The sequence below is a fragment of the Loxodonta africana genome, chromosome 14 (assembly GCF_030014295.1).
Source record: "Loxodonta africana isolate mLoxAfr1 chromosome 14, mLoxAfr1.hap2, whole genome shotgun sequence".
NCBI classification, from domain to species: domain Eukaryota; kingdom Metazoa; phylum Chordata; class Mammalia; order Proboscidea; family Elephantidae; genus Loxodonta; species Loxodonta africana.
Window position 1 is genome coordinate 59,818,296 of NC_087355.1, and position 19,143 is coordinate 59,837,438.

The 19,143-nt window shown below is 36.5% G+C and overlaps 1 protein-coding gene across 1 annotated transcript in view; it reads left to right on the forward strand.

Moving 5' to 3' along the window:
* Positions 1-19,143, forward strand: part of PKHD1L1 (PKHD1 like 1) — a 180,768-nt gene that overhangs the window by 112,638 nt on the left and 48,987 nt on the right. The window contains exons 48-56 of the mRNA XM_064268002.1: positions 174-310; positions 4,782-5,811; positions 7,157-7,348; positions 9,170-9,321; positions 11,601-11,760; positions 12,347-12,518; positions 15,239-15,327; positions 15,695-15,843; positions 17,853-17,982. Of these exons, the coding sequence (XP_064124072.1) occupies positions 174-310; positions 4,782-5,811; positions 7,157-7,348; positions 9,170-9,321; positions 11,601-11,760; positions 12,347-12,518; positions 15,239-15,327; positions 15,695-15,843; positions 17,853-17,982 (2,211 nt within the window). The remainder of the gene's footprint in view (positions 1-173; positions 311-4,781; positions 5,812-7,156; positions 7,349-9,169; positions 9,322-11,600; positions 11,761-12,346; positions 12,519-15,238; positions 15,328-15,694; positions 15,844-17,852; positions 17,983-19,143) is intronic.

Sequence of the window (19,143 nt, forward strand, 5' to 3'; positions counted from 1 at the left end):
TCACTTTTCTCTCTTCCTTTTTTTCCTTCTTCTGCTTATATAAAGGATAAGAGTGAAATTATATGTGAATAAAAAGATACAATTATGTTGAAATGAGAAAAAATATTCATTATATAGTAAGAAGATTATGAAGTGGTTTTTCTTTTATGATGCTTTCAAAAATATTTTTAAAGGAGAATTTGCTACACAGACATGTCTCCAAGGAAAGTTTGGAGAAGAAATAGGAAGTGACCAGTTTGGAGGCTGCATTATGTTTCATGCTCCTGTACCTGGTGCTAATATGGTAACCGGAAGAATAGAATATGTAGAGGTAAGAGGTATTATAATTAAATCACAGTGGTTTGCCAGCGTGTATTCATACAACAAAGAGGTATTTAGCTCCTGTGGTTTGTCAGATGCTACTTATAATCATGTAGAGGAGACAGATAAATAAAAAATATTGATACACCCATTATAATTTTATATGTTATATGAATAAATGTAAGAATATCTAAGTTTCCCTAAGAGCTTAGGAGCTTCTCTGCATCTTATTCACATTCAGTCTATCTAATCAGGTTTCAGCATAGCTCCTGTCAAGCATCCAGTAGAAAAAAGGAAGAAAAGAAGGAAGGAGGGAGACAGGGAGGCAGGCAGGGAGTAATGAAAGGGAAAGGAGAAAGGAAGAGAGAGGAGGGGAATGCATGGTAGAGTAGCACCATTTGGCAAGCCCCTGCCTCAGTCTCCCTGATGAAAAGAAAGCCTGAATGGAATGAGTACAGTCGGAGTTACAAAGCAAAGCAGAGAACTATGGTGAAAAAGGAATGAAAGGAAAGGGAACCTGCAGCCCGAAGCATGAGAGAACACAGGGTTCTGGGAAGTGAGGCAGGATAGCTGGGAACAGCCATACTGCAAGAGCCTTGTATTTGACTGGGAGTTAAAAAAAAAAAAAAAAAAAAATTATTTATTTTTTATTATAGATTTACATTCAGTTCATACAGCAGGTTGTTTTTCATGGAGATGCTTTTCCTTACTGAAATGAAAGAACTGTACACCCTTAGAAGATGAAATGTGAAAGGCTATTATGTGTTAGGTGTCATTGATTCAGTTCCAACTCCTAGCAACCCTATGTACAACAGAAGGAAACACTGCCTGGTCCTGCACCATCCTCACAATTATTTTGCTTGAGCTCATTATTGCAGCCACTGTGTCAGTCCATCTCACTGAGGGTCTTCCTGTTCTTTCACTGACCCTCTACTTTACCAAGCATGATGTCCTTCTCCAGAGACTGGTCTCTCCTGATAACATGTCCAAAGTACATGAGACAAAGTCTTGCCATCCATGCTTGCAAGTACTCTGGCTGTATTTCTCCCAAGACAGACTTGTTTATTCTTCTGGCAGTCCATGGTATATTCTCTAACACATAATTCAAATGAATCAATTCTCCTTCAGTCATCCTTATTCATTGTCCAGCTTTCACATGCATATGAGGTAATTGAAAATATCATGGCTTGGGTCAGGCGCACCTTAGTCCTTAAAGTGACAACTTTCCTTTTTAACACTTTAAAGAGGTCTTTTGCAGCAGATTTGCCCAATGCAATACTTCATTTGATTTCTTGACTGCTGCTTCCATGGGCATTGACTGTGAATCCAAGTAAAATGAAATCCTTGACAACATCAGTCTTTTCTCCGTTTATCATGATGTTGTTTATTGGTCCAGTCGTGAGGAGTTTTGTTTTCTTTACGTTGAGGTATAATTCATACTGAAGGCTGTAGTCTTTGATCTTCATCAGTAGGTGCTTCAAGTCCTCTTCACCTTCAGCAAGCAAGGTTGTGTTATCTGCATATTGCAGGTTGTTAATGAGTCTTCAGTCCTGATGCCACATTCTTCATATAGTTCGGCTTCTCAGATTCTTTGCTCAGCATGCGGATTGAATAAGTATAGTGAATGGGTGCAATCCTGACACACCCCCTTCTTGATTTTAAACCATGCAGTATCCCATTGCTCTGTTCAAATGACTGCCTTTTGGTCTATGTACAGGTTCTGCATAAGCACAGTTAAGTGTTCTGGAATTCCATTCTTTGCAATGTTATTGATAATTCGTTGTGATCCGCACAGTCAAATGCCTTTGCATAGTCAATAAAACACAGGTAAACAGCTTTCTGGTATTCCCTGCTTTCAGCCAAGATCAATTTGACATCAGCAATGATATCCTTATTACATGTCCTCTTCTGAACCAGGGTTGAATTTTTGGCAGTTCCCTGTCAATGTGGTACAACTGCTTTTGAATGATCTTCAGCAAAAATTTACTTGCCTGTGATATTAATGATATTGTTCAGTAATTCCCTTCTTCGGTTGAAACACCTTTCTTTGGAATAAGCATAAATAGATTTTTTCCAGTCAGTTGGCCAGGTAGCTGTCTTCCAAATTTCTTGGCACAGACATGTGAGCACCTCCAGCACCGCATCCATTTGTTGAAGCATCTCAGTTGGTATTCCATCACTTCCTTGAGCCTTGATTTTCACCAATGCCTCCAGTGTAGTTTGCACTTCTTCCTTCAATACCATTGGTTCTTGATCATATGTCTATTGTATCTTTTGGTACAGTGGCTCTATATATTCCTTCCATCTGTTTTTGATACTTCCTGCCCCTCATTCAGTATTTTGGTCATAAACCAAAAACCCAAACTCATTGCCATCAAGTTAATTCCAACTCATAGCAACTCTCTAAGACAATAGAACTGGCCCATATGGTTCCCAAGAAGTGGCTGTTGGATTTCAACTGCCAAATTTTTGGTTTGCAGCCTGAGAGCCCGTAGAATCCTTCAAAATTGCAACTCAAGGCTTTAATTTTTTCCTCAGTTCTTTCAGCTTGAGAAATGCTGAGCATATTCTTCTGGTTTGATTTTCTAACTCCAGGATTTCGCATGTTTTACTCTGTCTTCTCGTACTGTCCTTTGAAATCCTCAGTTCAGGTCTTTTATTTCATCATTTTTTCCATTTGCTTTAGCTACTCTACATTCAAGAGCAAATTTCAGAGTCTTTTGACATCCACTTTGGTATTTTCTTTCTTTCTTGTCTTTTTAATGGCCTTTTGGCTAATATTAAAGATTAAAAGTACATAAATGAGAAAATAACTTATGCGATGATAAATCAAAATAGAGATACTTGAGAAGTGAATTAGTAAATGAAGTAAATCCATGAAAAGTCTTGAAAGCAAGAACTAAAATTGAGATCTTTTCTAATGTGTAGTCCTCTCAGTAACAAATTTTTGACCATACCACTCTCAGTATATGTATATATTTATGAAGTAGGTACATTTATTATGATTAGTTAATACATGAAGGCATCATATATACCTAGAGTGATGTCTGTTGTCAACAGGACTGAATGTAGGTGTATACTTCAAATATTTCTGTTGACAACAGCTTTTCTCCTATTTGATTAGACCATCACTGTTCCTTTTCTTTTTTAATCTCAAAATACAACTGACAAATAGCTCCTATTAAAAGTAGAACAAATGTCAACTCTTCCACATTTATTTTTGTTTGCTTGTGCTTGCATTATTATTTTTATCTTCAATCCACACTTTCTTTTCAAGTATCTTTTTAAGCTCTTTGCCCATTTTGTGAGGGTTAATGTAATCAAAACTAGATAGGAAAATTCATAAATCTGATAATCTAGTAATATGTAGACTGCAAACCTACCAGCTAGAGTCACAGTCACTGCCTTCATGTTATAAAACCTCCCTCCTCTTGGATGTACCTCACACATGTTACACCTGAGTATGCACTGAGCACAGGTGCTGGGGGTCAAGCCATATACTAAATATTAGCAATGCTTAATTTTTATTTCTTAATTAGGAATAAAATAAACAGAGGCTCTAATATTTCCTTTCCTCATCCCATGGGTTCATACTACATATACATGCATACACACACACACACACACACACACACACACACTGGCCTCCCCTTATAAGGAGCCCTGGTGGCACAGTGGTTAAGCACTCAGCTGCTAACCAAAAAATAAGCTCTTCAAATCCACCCATCACTCCATGGGAGAAGGATGTGGCAATCTGCTTCCATAAAGATTTCCAACCTTGGAAACCCTATGGTGCAGTTCTACTTTGTTCTAAAGGTTCACTATGAGTCAGAACTGACTTGACTGCGGTGGCTTATAGCTTATAGGTATTAGGTTATTGATTAGATCACAGACCTGTTAAAATGAAGCACATAGTGGTTAATAAGAACATCAACCCTAGAGTCAGACCAACTGGAACATAAGTTTTATGATCATGAACAAGATACTCAGCTTTTCTAAACGTTAGTTTCTTCATCCATAAAATTAAGTTAGCGATAGTGGCTACTTCATAAGGCTAAGGTAAAGAATGTAATCATTCACATAAAATTAACACCACATATCTGGCATGTGGTATATATTCAATAAATCTTTCTTATAAGAATCAATTAATGGGAGAAAGAGTTTATGGAGCTTTATTTTTCAAAACACAAAAGGTTGGTAATAGACTAAAGTGAAAAGCAGAAGAGTCAAAGATGGCTTTTGTTATTCCTTCATTAATTTATTTGGTAAAAAAATATGGCTGTTACACATGGTACTTATAAAGATGAGGTGGGTTGGGGGTTCAACTAACATTTTCAAATGAGAAACATAAATAATATGGAAGATAGACATGTATTAATAATTAACATAAAATTGAAAATATTTTGGAGCAGAAAAATATGAGAAAGACAAATACTAAGTCTACGTGGATCATAAATACCTGCGATTTCTGGACTTGACAGGTATTTCATGCTGGCCAAGCTTTCCGGTTGGGGCGATATCCAATACATTGGCACCTGCTGGGTGATTTGCAGTTTAAGTCTTATGTAAGAGGCTGTGCAATTCACCAAACCTATAACAGAGCTGTTACTATCCATAACACACATCACCTTCTGATTGAGAGGAATATTATCTATGATATCAAGGGAGGAGCATTTTTTATAGAAGACGGTATTGAACATGGTAATATCCTACAGTATAACTTGGCAATATTTGTACAGCAAAGTACTAGTCTTCTGAATGATGATGTGACCCCAGCTGCATTCTGGGTAACCAACCCAAACAACACCATCCGACACAATGCAGCCGCTGGTGGCACTCACTTTGGCTTTTGGTACCGAATGAACAACCACCCTGATGGACCATCCTATGATCGAAACATTTGCCAAAAAAGAGTTCCTCTTGGAGAATTCTTCAACAACACTGTTCATTCTCAAGGCTGGTTTGGAATTTGGATATTTGAAGAATATTTCCCCATGCAAACAGGATCTTGTACTTCTACAGAGCCGGTGCCTGCAATATTTAATTCACTTACCACTTGGAATTGTCAAAAAGGAGCTGAGTGGGTCCATGGTGGTGCCCTTCAGTTCCATAACTTTGTGATGGTAAATAATTATGAGGCTGGAATTGAGACCAAGAGAATCCTAGCTCCTTATGTTGGAGGGTGGGGTGAAACCAATGGAGCAGTGATTAAAAATGCCAAAATAGTTGGTCATCTTGATGAACTGGGGATGGGGCCTGCATTTTGCACAATGAAAGGTCTGCTTCTCCCATTTAGCGCAGGCTTGACTGTATCTTCCGTACACTTTATGAACTTTGACCGTCCCAGCTGTGTAGCTTTAGGAGTCACATCCATCACTGGCGTTTGTAATGACAGATGTGGAGGATGGAGTGCAAAATTTGTTGACATCCAGTATTTTAACACACCAAACAAGGCTGGATTTCGATGGGAACATGAAATGGCACTGATCGATGTTGATGGTTCACTTACAGGTAATGCTATTTTTTAATCTGTGACAAAATACATTGGAAATATGTTTTTGTGAACATAGGAAGTGGAATTGTCAGAGAAAACTCACATGAATCACAGATCTAACCCAGTATCCACATTTATAATGATTTAAAGGATATAGACAAGCACCAGGCACAGATGAGAGACATTTTCTGAAGGAACCCCAAACTGTCAGATGCAGTCCTCAAATATGTCCTTTTCCTCTTGCATTTATATTTTGATGTTGAATGAATACCAAATTTTAAGCAATGTTTATGGAAACACTGAACATAAAATGAAGCCGTTTCAATTTGCAAACTCCTCCATCTTAAACCCCATTAATTATACAGATAAGAAACTGCTTATGTGAGTGCCCAATTTCTCCAGCCAGCCATGATGCATAAATTCCAGGTTTACTTACATAAGAAATCTAGACAGACCAGGTATATCCTGCTAAAATATTCTGCAGGGCTAAAGTAAGTTACAGGCCTGCTGTTAACTCTTTTCTTCCCATGTTAAATTTAGAATTAGTAGTTTAAAGAACATGTTAACTCTAGTACAAAATTCAGTATACTTTCTAGATCAAAGTTTTTTAGCATTTCAAGTTCAGAGTATGTCATATTTTCTGTAAGTATTCATTGTTTCTAGAATTTAGAGTTTTTACAAATGTGTAACAATAAAGGCTTGTCTAAGTAACATCCCAAGGATTTGTGTGTGTGTGATGCATACTGCGTAATACTATATAAAAGAGAGAGATTGACAAGTAAGCCTACAGATATTAAGGATTTACTTTTGAAAGACTCTGTAAGATGAAAGAATATTCATCTGGATATTAAGTAGACTGAGTTCTCAACTATAGTTGTTGATGTCTGTCTCTGATCTAATTGTGACTTTAAAGAAGGAGAACCTTTGGGTGCTTTTGATATAGAAAGCTTTGTGTAACCTTTATTGTTTTACATAGTTCAGCTTAGATTTTTAATGTTAATTGGCAATGCATTGGTTAAAAGTGCAAGTCCTATGGTCAGACTCTCTGAATTTGAATCCTTCTATGTGTCCTTGACCAAATTATGATCCACTTCCCATCACCTACTCTGGCTCTCATTGTTGCTTTAAATCCCATGTTTCACCCACATCCACAGTAATGTCCTTCACCAGGGAGTCAAACTGAACAGTCTCTGTATGAGGTCCCCTTGCCCCATGACTGAAAAAAAAAAACAAAACCAAGACTTTCAGATTTTACCAGTGGCTCTATGGGTCATGGTACTTTTACACTGCAGACAGTTCACGAGGGCAACTAGCAACAACAAATGTGAAATAGAACACACACGATTTGTGTTCACTTCCTAGGACACAAAGGACACACCGTCATCCCACACAGCTCATTGCTGGATCCTTCTCACTGCACTCAAGAACCCGAGTGGAGCATTGGATTCCCCGGGTCTGTCTGCGATGATTCTGTCAGCTTTCACCGTTTAGCTTTCAATAAGCCTTCTCCAGTATCTCTGCTGGAAAAGGATGTGGTTCTCTCAGGCTCTTTCGGTAAGTGGAATATAAGAGTTTAAACCACTCATTTAAATATGTTTTTCCTAATTTATGTAATCATCTTCCTGAGTTTTTACTTGGTGTTTAGAACATTGGAAGAAGCATAATATTTATGTCAGAGTCCAGGCAGAAACAAATACACTCTGTTGGGTACTTGAGAAACATTGAATACATGCATGGATCAACACGATATTCTGTTGATTAAGGAACCCCCAGACAATAGTGTAATAGAGAACAGGAAAGTTGACATTGCCCTTGGGGCAAAACAGTAAAAGTATACCACTGTTCCTGCCACTAAATGCAAATGATTTTGATTTTCTTTGCTGATTGAGATTAGACGTAAGGAACATTTGCTAGGTGAATAGCTGTATACCAATTGCCAGGGACTGTGTTGATTTGCCCATTTGCTACAGTAAAGATATAATACCTAGAACCTATGATGTGTTTGTGGATTGGGCTCAGGCCTGTTCGGAGTGTGCTTCTTCCATGGCTCAGGCGGAAGGGACAGCAGCTATTTTGGTGATGAGTAGGAAGCTCTTGTCATTGCATTGGCAGAGACTCAAGAGATCAAACATCCTCATGCAACCTCTTTTCAAGCCACTGCTTGAGTAAGTCCTGCTGATATGCCATTGGCCAAAAAAGTCAACCAACAAAAATAGGGCAGTCTACTCTGCTTTCGGGAGGAGAGAAATATGAATGGATATTTGCTTTACTATAATCCAAATTATTAGAGTTCTTCTCACACTTCTCAGGTTTTTTTGGTAGTATAAGCTTTTAGTGGCTCTGCTTAAGGCCCTTTAAAGACTAACACTAACTATAAGCCTAAGAATTAATGAACCTCTTCCCCTTTGACATTCCCCCTTGCATTTTTCTTTTGTCTTTCCCCAAAAGAAAATAAATGATAATTTACTTCATAATCTTGCTTCTAGCTTCTTCCTCCAAAATTTTTGAAGGAAGAGTTTGCTAATTTAACCAAAAATGGAGAGGAAAAAAAAAAATAGAATAGGATCAGTTATTCACAGATCTTTCCTTATATTGTAAAAGACCTTTTTAAATCTTCTGCTGAAATTGTCAGGCACTGTTTCATCAACAAAGCATTACCAAATTATGTATATATATTTCATAGCATTACCAAGTTATATGTGTGTATGTGTATATATATACACTGTAAATCAAGGATTCTGAAGTATATATATATATATATATTTCCATAACAGGTAGTCTAGGTTCCAAGTATGTTATCATGGTCAGTGTCAAGTGATGGGTCTAATTGTAGCCTAGATCCTTAAGCGCTCTAAATCAAAATTTTCCATTAGTATCTATGTGGATTTTGATTCACTCAATAGATATAAAATAATCTAATAAAGAACCATTACTTACATTTGTATATACTGTAAATCAAGGATTCTGAAGAATTAGGTTCTTAAAAGAAGTGGGATTATATTTTAGATCAATGGTATTTAAAGAGTAGTATTTTATTAATTTTATTAATATATTTAAGCATTTTTATCTTAGTAGTAGTAATCATCACATTTCCATTTTATCTTTCTATAAGGAACAAAAACTCCAATCCCAATTCAAAATTCCAAGTAAGAAAGTATTTTATATTTTAGTTAAATGTAATATTAAACATTTGGGGCCTTCAGTGAAACAAAGACATTTAGAACATAAATAATGAAAGGCTTTACTGACCTCTTTTTTTTTTTGGAGAGTCCCATAGACCACAGCAACATTTCACACTTGCACCTGCAGATAAGTAGAATAATTTTCTGAGTTGAGATTGCTATTATTTGCTACTTGTTTTGTGTTTTCCTGCAGGCACAAGCATTGTTCCTTTTCAGAAGAAGCGACTGACTCATATGTCAGGATGGATGGCTCTGATTCCAAACGCAGATCGCATTAATTGGTATTTTAAAGGTGTAGATCACATAACTAATATATCATATACATCAACATTCTACGGATTTAAGGTAAATGAAGAGATATAAGATGTCTTCTAATAGTCACAATTGCATAGTAGTCCAATACAACCTACACTTGCGTTTTTACTTACACCAGTTGTTAGACTCAGAATGCCCTTGCCTCACGTACAAAACCAAAAAAACTCTATGCTGCTGAGTCAATGCCTACTCATAGAGACCCTATAGGACAGGAGAATTACCCCCATAGGGTTTCTGAGGAGTGTCTGGTGGATTTGAACTGCCAACCTTTTGGTTAGAAGCCAAGTTCTTAACCACTGCCGCCACAAGGGCTTCCTCGCCTCACATAACCATCTGTTAAGATCCTGCATACCCTTCGTGACTCACCCCAAATCATCTCTCCTCTAAGAAGCAAGCCAAAAAAAAGCCTCCATTGAGAATCAGATATAAGCATTCATTCTGTCGTATTCCTGTAATACTAAGTTTCTGCCCGTTATTGTTACCATATAATAGCTAACGTTTATTGAGCGCTTATGATGTCTTAGATACCAGTTAAGCACTTCACTATTTGTATTATGAAATACATCAAACGTACAGAAAATCATAGAAAATAACAAGCCAACTCTCGTATCCCCACCACCTAACTCTCTCTGAATCTAATATTTTATAAATATTTACTTTAAAGTTTTTTTTTTAAAGAAATAAAATATAGGTACACGAGTCCTCTGTATGACTTACCTTGGTTTCATTTCTCTCCACATTTAATGTTAATCAGCATCTGAATTGGGTGACCTGCACTCATGTTTTTATACTTAACATTCTGTATGTGTGCAGCCAGAACAATAGCATTCTTTTGCATATTTTCAAATATTATAGAAATAAAACATTCTCTAAATCAAATTCTGTAACTTGGTTCTTTAGCCTATGTTATGGTTTTGAGATTTTGATACATGTCTGCTAACTACTTAACATGTTGTCTTGCTTAATCCTTAAAACTGGGAATTAGCAAGATCTTCATTTTTATAGATGAGGAAACTGAGGTTCAAAGGGGATAGAAACTTATCCACAATTGTGTAGCTAGTAAGTGGCAGAGCTGAGATTTGAATTCAAAGAAGATGATTCCAGAATCCACATTATTCTCTTATTTTTTCATTGCCTTATATTTTAATGATTAATGCATATGCCTTGTCTAGTGGATTGTGAGTTTTTAGCATATGTAGACTGTAGTATTAATCTCCATATCACTCATAACACCTCTTACATTATTTAGAGTTACCCACTGTGTTAACTTGGTATAAATAAAATCCTTAACATAAAGATCTCGTTGCTAGACATATCCCATTGTCATTTAGTAAGAAATTCTATGGATATAAAGATTTGAAGAGAGATGTAGGCTTGAGCCACAAGTCTCCTCAGAAAATTTAAGAAGCATATTAATCAAAAACCAAACTCATTGCCACTGAATTGATTCCAACTCATAGCGACCCTGTAGGTCAAAGTAGAACTGCCCCACCGGGTTTCCAAGGAGCACATGGTGAATTCGAGCTGCCAATCTTTTTGGTTAGCAGCTGAGCTCTTAAGCATTGCTCCACCAGGGCTCAAAGAAACATATTAGGGAGTTAAAAATGAATAAAACACATTTTATTGCTCCCTTGCCTTGAGGAGTTCAGGTTTTCAAGTCATTATGTCAGAATGTATGTGTGTGTGCGCACGCATGTTCACACACACGCTCTGTCACCTATCTGTCTATCTATCTTTCTGTCTGTCTATACCTAGAGATCCCCTATGTGAGCCTTAACTGAGTAACCCTTTCATTGCCTTAGTACCCATAACGACCCTCTAGGACAGAGTAGAACTGGCCAGTAGGGTTTCCAAGGAGTAGTTGGTGGATTTGAATTGCTGACCTTTTGGTTAACAGCTGTCACACTTAACCACTGGGCCACCAGGGTTCCAGTACTACAGCTAGCATTATTGCCATAAACCAGAAACCCAAACCTGTTGCTATGGAGTCGATTCCAATTCATAGCAACCGTATAGGACAGAGTAGAAATGCCCCATAGGGTTTCCGGCTGGTGGATTCACACTGCCGACCTTTTTGTTAGCGGCCGAGCTGTTAACCACTGTGTCACCAGGGTTTCAGGCATTATTGTCATAGACATGTAAAGTGTTAATAAGTAAAATATGAAACAAGGGCAAGATGAAAAGCAAATTAAAATCAAAACTTTAATTTTTAATTTAAGATGGGGTTAATTTTATGTGATAAAATTAATGTATATTATGCACAGTATTAACTCATAAAACAAGTAATGTTTTGCTGCAAACTTTTATAGGAAGAAGATTATGTAATCATATCTCATAATTTCACTCAAAATCCTGTTATGTTTAATATTGTTGATATGAGGAATGCCTCTTCAAATGCATTGGATTGGAACACTAGCAAGAATGGAGACTGGCACCTTGAAGCAAACACTAGTACTTTATACTATTTGGGTATGTATTTACTAGGCAGATGTGATCATTTTTATCTAGTGCTTTGTCTAAAGGATGAGAAAAATTACTTAATGGGCAACTAGGTGTTATACAGTACCTAGTATATAACAGGATTCAATAAATGTTTGTTGAATAAAAGATCTGGAGACTCTGAATTTATTATATAGAAAGCTTTGACTTGAATTAAGAACACAAATTTTATGCCTGGAGATGACACCAGCACTCTTATTCGTGGTCCCAAGACTTGTAGTTCACAGAATTGGAGGAAATGTTGAAACAGAAACAGACATATTCTTTTTGTTTGTTTTTATTATTTAATTGCCTTTGGAAAATAAAATATTTAAGAATAAACATTTATTTGAGGTTCTGCAGTATTTTTATCAAGATATTTTTATTACGTGTTTCTCAACAAAACATGTACACTTTGGCAGAATTTCTCCATAACTATTCCATAAATTTGAATTATACCAAGCTATTTTATCTGGAGACTATATTCCAAAAATGCCATGATTTTTGGCATTCAAGTACTTTGATTCAAGCGCTTTGATGCTCATGTTAATTTAAACTGCTTTTACTTTACTTTCAGTGTCAGGAAGAAATGACATCCAGCAGAGTCAGCCTATTTCTGGGACACTGGATCCTGATGTGAAAGATGTCACTATTAATTTCCAGGCTTACTGTTGTGTTCTCCAGGACTGCTTTCCTGTACAGCCCTCATCAAGAAAACCACTTCCCAGGAAGCGACCAGCCACATATAAGTATGCAAGCCTTTCGTTGTTTAATACTCTGTAGTATGTCTTAACAGAACCCTCTTTCACATGTCACTCATGGGTGAGATAATAATGCGTTCCACCCCCGTATGGTGCTTTGCAAGTCACAAAGCACTTCTACATGTATTGGTTCACTTGAGCCTCACAACCACCCTGATGAGGAAATGCAAAAATCTCATTAAAATATGTATATGTATATGTAACTTTCACACATAGGAAATGTATCTATATATATGTATATGTGTGTGCGTGTGCATGTGCATGTGTGTGTGTGTGTGCAAGTTACTGGAAATCTCAGATTCGCAGAACTTTAGATCTGAATTGTTAGATCCTGCCCAACTCCCATATTATATAGCTAAGAAAGCTGGAGCACAATGACCTTACGCGGATTATCTGAGATCACAGACTGCCTTGATGACACATCCAGTACGACACCAGGAACTAAGTCTTCTCATTAGTTCAATACTTTCTTAGCACGTGGTGTCTCTTTTTCTGGAATAGCACTCCTGGTCAAATCTCATTATAGTTTATTTAAAATATTTCACCTCTTAACTATATGCTAATTTTTCCAGTCAAAAATAATTTTTCTGTCTTTGGAACTTGTATAGATCTTTACTTTTTCTTCCCATGTGAAATATAACTTTTTACCTTGTATTATAGTGTATTTTTGATATTTTTTCTACCTTTTTTTCCCACTAGACTGTAAGAACCTTAGAGACAGAATCTGGATTTTATGTATCTTTGTGTCCTTATGGAGTAATAGTAATGATGATGATTATGATGATGGTGATCACAGAAGTTTAACATTTAGTGGATACTTAATAGTCCCCTGCATTACCACTAATTGCTATTTATTAGATGAGTTAAATTTTAAAATATATACAAATTGCAATAGCTATTATACAAAATAATAATAACAGAACGTATTCATTCATTCATTAAAGTATATTTATTGAGCACCTGTTATGTACCAGGCACTGTGCCAAAGAGTGGGAATTTTTGACCAACAGGTTTCTTAGTAATACAGCTATCACATTTTAACAGAACAGACTGTATATTAACTCTTTTGTAGAATCCCAGATAAGTATCATAGAATTTTGAAAATTTTTTCTTGGGTTAGAAGAGCAACCTCTGATTGTGGACATTTTTCAGTAGGAAAATATCATCAACTTTATAATAATACTCTATAGAAATTTGCATTGAGATAGTTTCTTAGTCATCTAGTGCTCCTATAACAGAAATACTGTAAGTGGATGGCTTTAGCAAAGAAAAGTTTATTCTCTCACAGTCAGTAGGCTAGAAGTGTGAATTTGGGATGGCAGCTCCAGGGGAAGGCTTTCTTTCTGTCGGTTCTAGAGAAAGGTCCTTGTGATGCATCCATCTTCCCTTGGTCTGGGAGCATCTCAGCGCAGGAATCTTAGGTCCAAAGGAAGTGCTCTGCTCCCGGCACTGCTTTCTTGCTAGTATGAGGTCCCCTTGTCTCTCTGCTTGCTTCTGTCTTTTATATCACCAAAGAGATTGGTTTAAGACACTGTCTAATCTCGTAGATCTCATCAATATAACTGCCGCTAATCCATCTCATTAACATCATAGTGATAGGATTTACAACACATGGGAAAACCACATCATATGACAAAATGGTAGACAATCATACAATACTGGGAATCATGACCTAGCCAAGTTGGCAGATATTTTGGGGGGACACAATTCAATCCATGACAGTTTCTAGAAGGTATATTGATGAAAAGTATATTGATGAAGAGGCTGTCTCTCCTCCAATGTAGTTTCAAATTAACAAAACCTTCACCCTAGGTACAATCATGCGCGCACACACACACACACACACACACGCACGCACTCACACACATCACCATCCCATCCACCCCAGAGCAATGGCTTAACCTCACTGACTTATCCTTGACAATTCAGAGACCATTCTTCCTGCCTCTTCCTTCACAGAATCAAGTCAACAATATCTTCCTCTCTCTTTCCCCATGAAATACCACACATAAAGGGCCTTTAAATGGATAAAACATACCTTTCTTTTCAATTTTCCGTTATGCAAATTCTTAAAAGGAAATGGAATAATTTACATTTTAGACAAAATTAGAGTGTGACAAGGATTTGTTGTTATTAGGTGCTGTCAAGTCATTTCCGACTCAGAGCGAGCTATGTATAACAGAACAAAGCACTGCCCAGTCCTGTGCCATCCTCACAATCATTATTGTAGTCACTTTGTCAATCCATCTTATTGAGGGACTTCCTTTTTTTTTGCTGACCCTGTATTTTACCAAGCATGATGTCTCTCTCCAGGGACTGATCCCTCCTGATAACATGTCCAAAGTATGTGAAACATAGTCTCTCCATCCTTGCTTCTAAGGGGCATTCTGGCTGTACTTCTTCCAAGACACATTTGTTCGTTCTTTTGGCAGTCCATGGTATATTCGATACAAAGATTTAGTGTGAGAAAAAGTGATTCAGATTGCGAATAGAAAGGAAATTTTCTTCAATAGAGAAAAAACTATATATGCAGTTTGCGTGTGTTGTGTATTTTACTAACTTCACTTAACATATCCATTTAGAGAAACTATAAACTAATTTGCATTTTATCATCTCAAGACATCTAATTTAGTGCTACACTCTAAGGAGATAGTCATGAAATATATAGAGATAATAGTTAATGGGAATATTTCTCTTCTTCTTTTCAGTTTATGGTCAAATGATTCTTTTTGGCAATCATCTCGAGAAAATAATTATACCATACCCCACCCAGGAGCAAATGTGGTTATTCCTGAAGGTAAACACATAAACATAAATTCATAAAATGCTTGTGTTTATGCAACATTAACACTATGACAAGATAGAAGTCCCGAGAGGTAGCTTTCCACCTTTGTGCAACACATCTTGGGAAAAGAGCAAATTTGAAAACATGAAGTCTATTGTATCCTGGGTACTAAAAGTAGCCTTCTGGGCTTTGTGTGGGTTTAAACCTGAGCATTGAGAATAATAGACTTTCTGGGAGAGATTGGAACCAGTCATTGTGTGGAATGATGGATCATAAACTTCAAAAGCCAAGGCTCATTGGTAAGGTTATCAATGTTTTCCCTGCAGGATGTGGTGCATGGATCATGTTATATTTCTTATATTAAAGTACTGTTTTATAGGAACATGGATTGTAGCAGACACAGATATTCCCCCAATGGAAAGGCTCATTATTTGGGGCATTCTAGAACTGGAAGATAAACACAGTATGGGAGATGCAGCATCTTCTTACAGAAGAGTTGTTTTGAATGCTACCTACATATCGCTGCAGGTAAGAGTGTACAGGGAGGCACCTTGTATTTATATCCCTTTTAATCAAATTCCAAAATGTAGGCAATTTACTGAACAACTAATAAGAAAGTATATTCAATTGATGAGAATAAAATCACAACTCCCATAAAAAATGTAAAGTCCAATATATTTGTTCTTTAAATTGTAGACTAAACATTCCTTAAAGAGTAATTATCATTGAGTATGAAAAAAAAATTTTTTTTTCTTTTTTTAAGGTTTACTTAGCTTCAATTCTACATAGAATATTTGTGTTATGACTGTTGTTTTGTTGTCAGGTGCTGTTGAATCGGTTCTGACTCATAGTGACCCTATATACAACAGAATGAAACACTGCCTGGTCCTGCGCCATCTCCACAATTGTTGTTATGCTTGAGCCCGTTGTTGCAGCTGTTGTGTCAATCCATCTTATTGAGGGTCTTCCTCCCTTTCACTGACCCTCTGCTTTACCAAGCATGATGTACTTCTCCAGGGACTGATCCCTCCTGATAACATGTCCAAAGTATGTGAGACAAAGTCTCGACATGCTTACTTCTCAGAAGCATTCTGGCTATACTTCTTCCAAGACAGATTTGTTAGTTCTTTGGGCAGTCCAAGGCATATTCAGTATTCTTCACCAGCACCATAATTCAAAGGCATCAGTTCTTCTTCGGTCTTCTTTATTCGTTGTCTAACTTTCATATGCATATGAGGTGATTGAAAGCACCATGGCTTGGGTCAGGCGCACCTTACTCTTCAAAGTGACTCGTCTTTGCTTTGCAACTCTTTGAAGAGGCCTTTTGCAGCAGATCCGCCCAATGAAATGTGTCGTTTGATTTCTCGACTGCTGCTTCATGGCGTTGGTTGTTGGATCCAAGTAAAATGAAATCCTTGACAACTTTAGTGTTTTCTCCATTTATCAGGACATTGCTTACTGGTCCAGTTGTGAGGATTTTTATTTTCCTTATGTTGAGGTGTAATGCATACTGAAAGCTGGAGTCTTTGTTCTTCAAAATGTTATAACTAGATGAAGCTAAACTAACACTTTGCTCCAACAAACCAAGAATTTCCAGGAGTGCTAGAAAATATTAAAAGCATTATTTTAAAAAAGAAAACAAACAATATTTCTTAAAATGAATGGACATAATGGAATTATGAAAGCAGGAGCAGACTAATAAACATGCTTCAATTTTGGGAAAAATAACCTCATTTTCTCATAAACCTCAGATGGTCTTGAACATGTAACCATTTAATCAGTTTAATTGCTCTGTCACTCTTTCATTATTGTTCATTAAAAAGAATAGCTCAACCAAAAATCTATAAGCACCACTAAAAATGTTTACTACCTTCTCTTCGATCTTAGTGACAAAGTCCAGAAACTAGGTGTTCAATGCTTTAAAGGCATATAGCCCATTAGTTAGATGCATGGGCTTTGAATCCTGACCTCACTCTTTACTAGATGGGTAGCCTTAGGTAAGTTTTGAATTTTTTCAGCATCAGTTTTCTCATCTATGGAATGAGAATAATAATACCAGTGCATTGGCTTAATGCAAAGATTAAATGTTTTAATATATGGAAACCCTTACACGTTATGCCTGGTGTAGTAGCATCAGCAAATATTTAAATGATAGCTGTTATTGTTATTATTAACAATGACGGCTCATAAATGGCGTAGCTTGGATACAAGTGTGAAGATTCTATTTTAGATATGATGTAGTATGTTAAAATGCAGTGTAGCCTATTTAAACAGCACTATTTTAGATCTTAGGAGATCTCAGTTCTAGGTCCGGGGCCAATCAGAAGTAGATACTGAATTTCACCTTGGAAAAGTCATTTAAACTGCCTAAGCCAAAATGAATGTGTTGAGTTATAAAACTATGTTCTTTATATTATAAGAAAATTCATTCATTTTTACTAGGGGAGATTACCAGTGACTTCTTAATTCCTTTTTTTATAGGAGAATTTCTTTTCTGCTCAATTTTTAAGTATTAACAATTTTCTGCTTCACTGCAGGGAGGTAGATTAATTGGTGGCTGGGAGGATAAGCCATTTAAAGGAGAACTACAGATTGTACTTAGAGGAAATCATTCTACCCCAGACTGGGCTCTGCCAAAAGGACCAAATCAAGGGTCAAAGGTCCTAGGTATGTGTCTCTATACCAAAGGGTCATATCAGTTTTGAGAATCCACATTATAGTGGCAAAGTACTTATTATCAGTTCATGATGTTATGAAGCTTTTACAAATATTTATTTACAGTAAAGGATTCTAAAAAGAAACAGTAGAGATTTTAAAAATTAAGTCATGTGACATTACACTAAATAGTAATATGGATGTGTATATTGTAAGCCAAAACACAATTCTTTATAAAGATAATCTATTAACAAATTTCTTCATGTATATTATGTATTTTTACTGTTTTTCTCCATAATCTTTTCTCTATGTAAGTAAAAATCTTTTCATATGTGAGTGATTTTGCCCTAAAAAGAGAACTTTCCTACAAATCATTCTATTTACAGTATTAATAAATAATCTCATGGATCAGTCAACCCTCATATCACTTATCTAATCACAAGTGTTCTTGAGTTTTAATTTCCCAGTTGCATTGCTATAGCTATGAATATTCCTGCTTGACCATGGAAAGCAAAGGATCTAGAAGGGTTTGATGTGGTCACAATTAACAACTACTTTAAATAATATTAAAACCAAACCCATTGCTGTCAAGTCGAATTCTGACCCTATAGGTCAGAGTAGAACTGCCCCACAGAGTTTTCAAAACTGTAAATCTTTACAGAAGGAGACTGCCACATCTTTCTCCTGCAGGTGGATTCTAAACACCAACCTTTCAGTTAGCAGCCAAGCTGTTAATCACTGCACCACCAGGGCTCCTTTAATTCATACTGCTGCATATTTATTTAGGAGACATATACAAGTATGTGCTGCAACTACACGACTGTGCAATATCTAAAACAGTGACACTCAGAGAATAAGTGAATTAAAAAAATGACCCAAGATTGAATAAGTCAGCTCTCCACTGGCAAACATCCTGAGGCAGACAAATTTAATATTAAAAAATATATTTGCTTTTATGAGCTTTTTTTCCCCAAACACTTCAAATGACACAGAGCAATATCAAGAAAAAATATACGTCCTTTCCAGTTCTACCCCCTTGAGGAAACTAGCATTGGTTAACGGTGTTTACTCGTCTTTCCGTGCTTTTTATCTATGCTGATACTCATATTATACATATTGGTATGTTGTCATAGGGTTGTTCCTTTTACAGATCATTGTCAAACTTAACATATT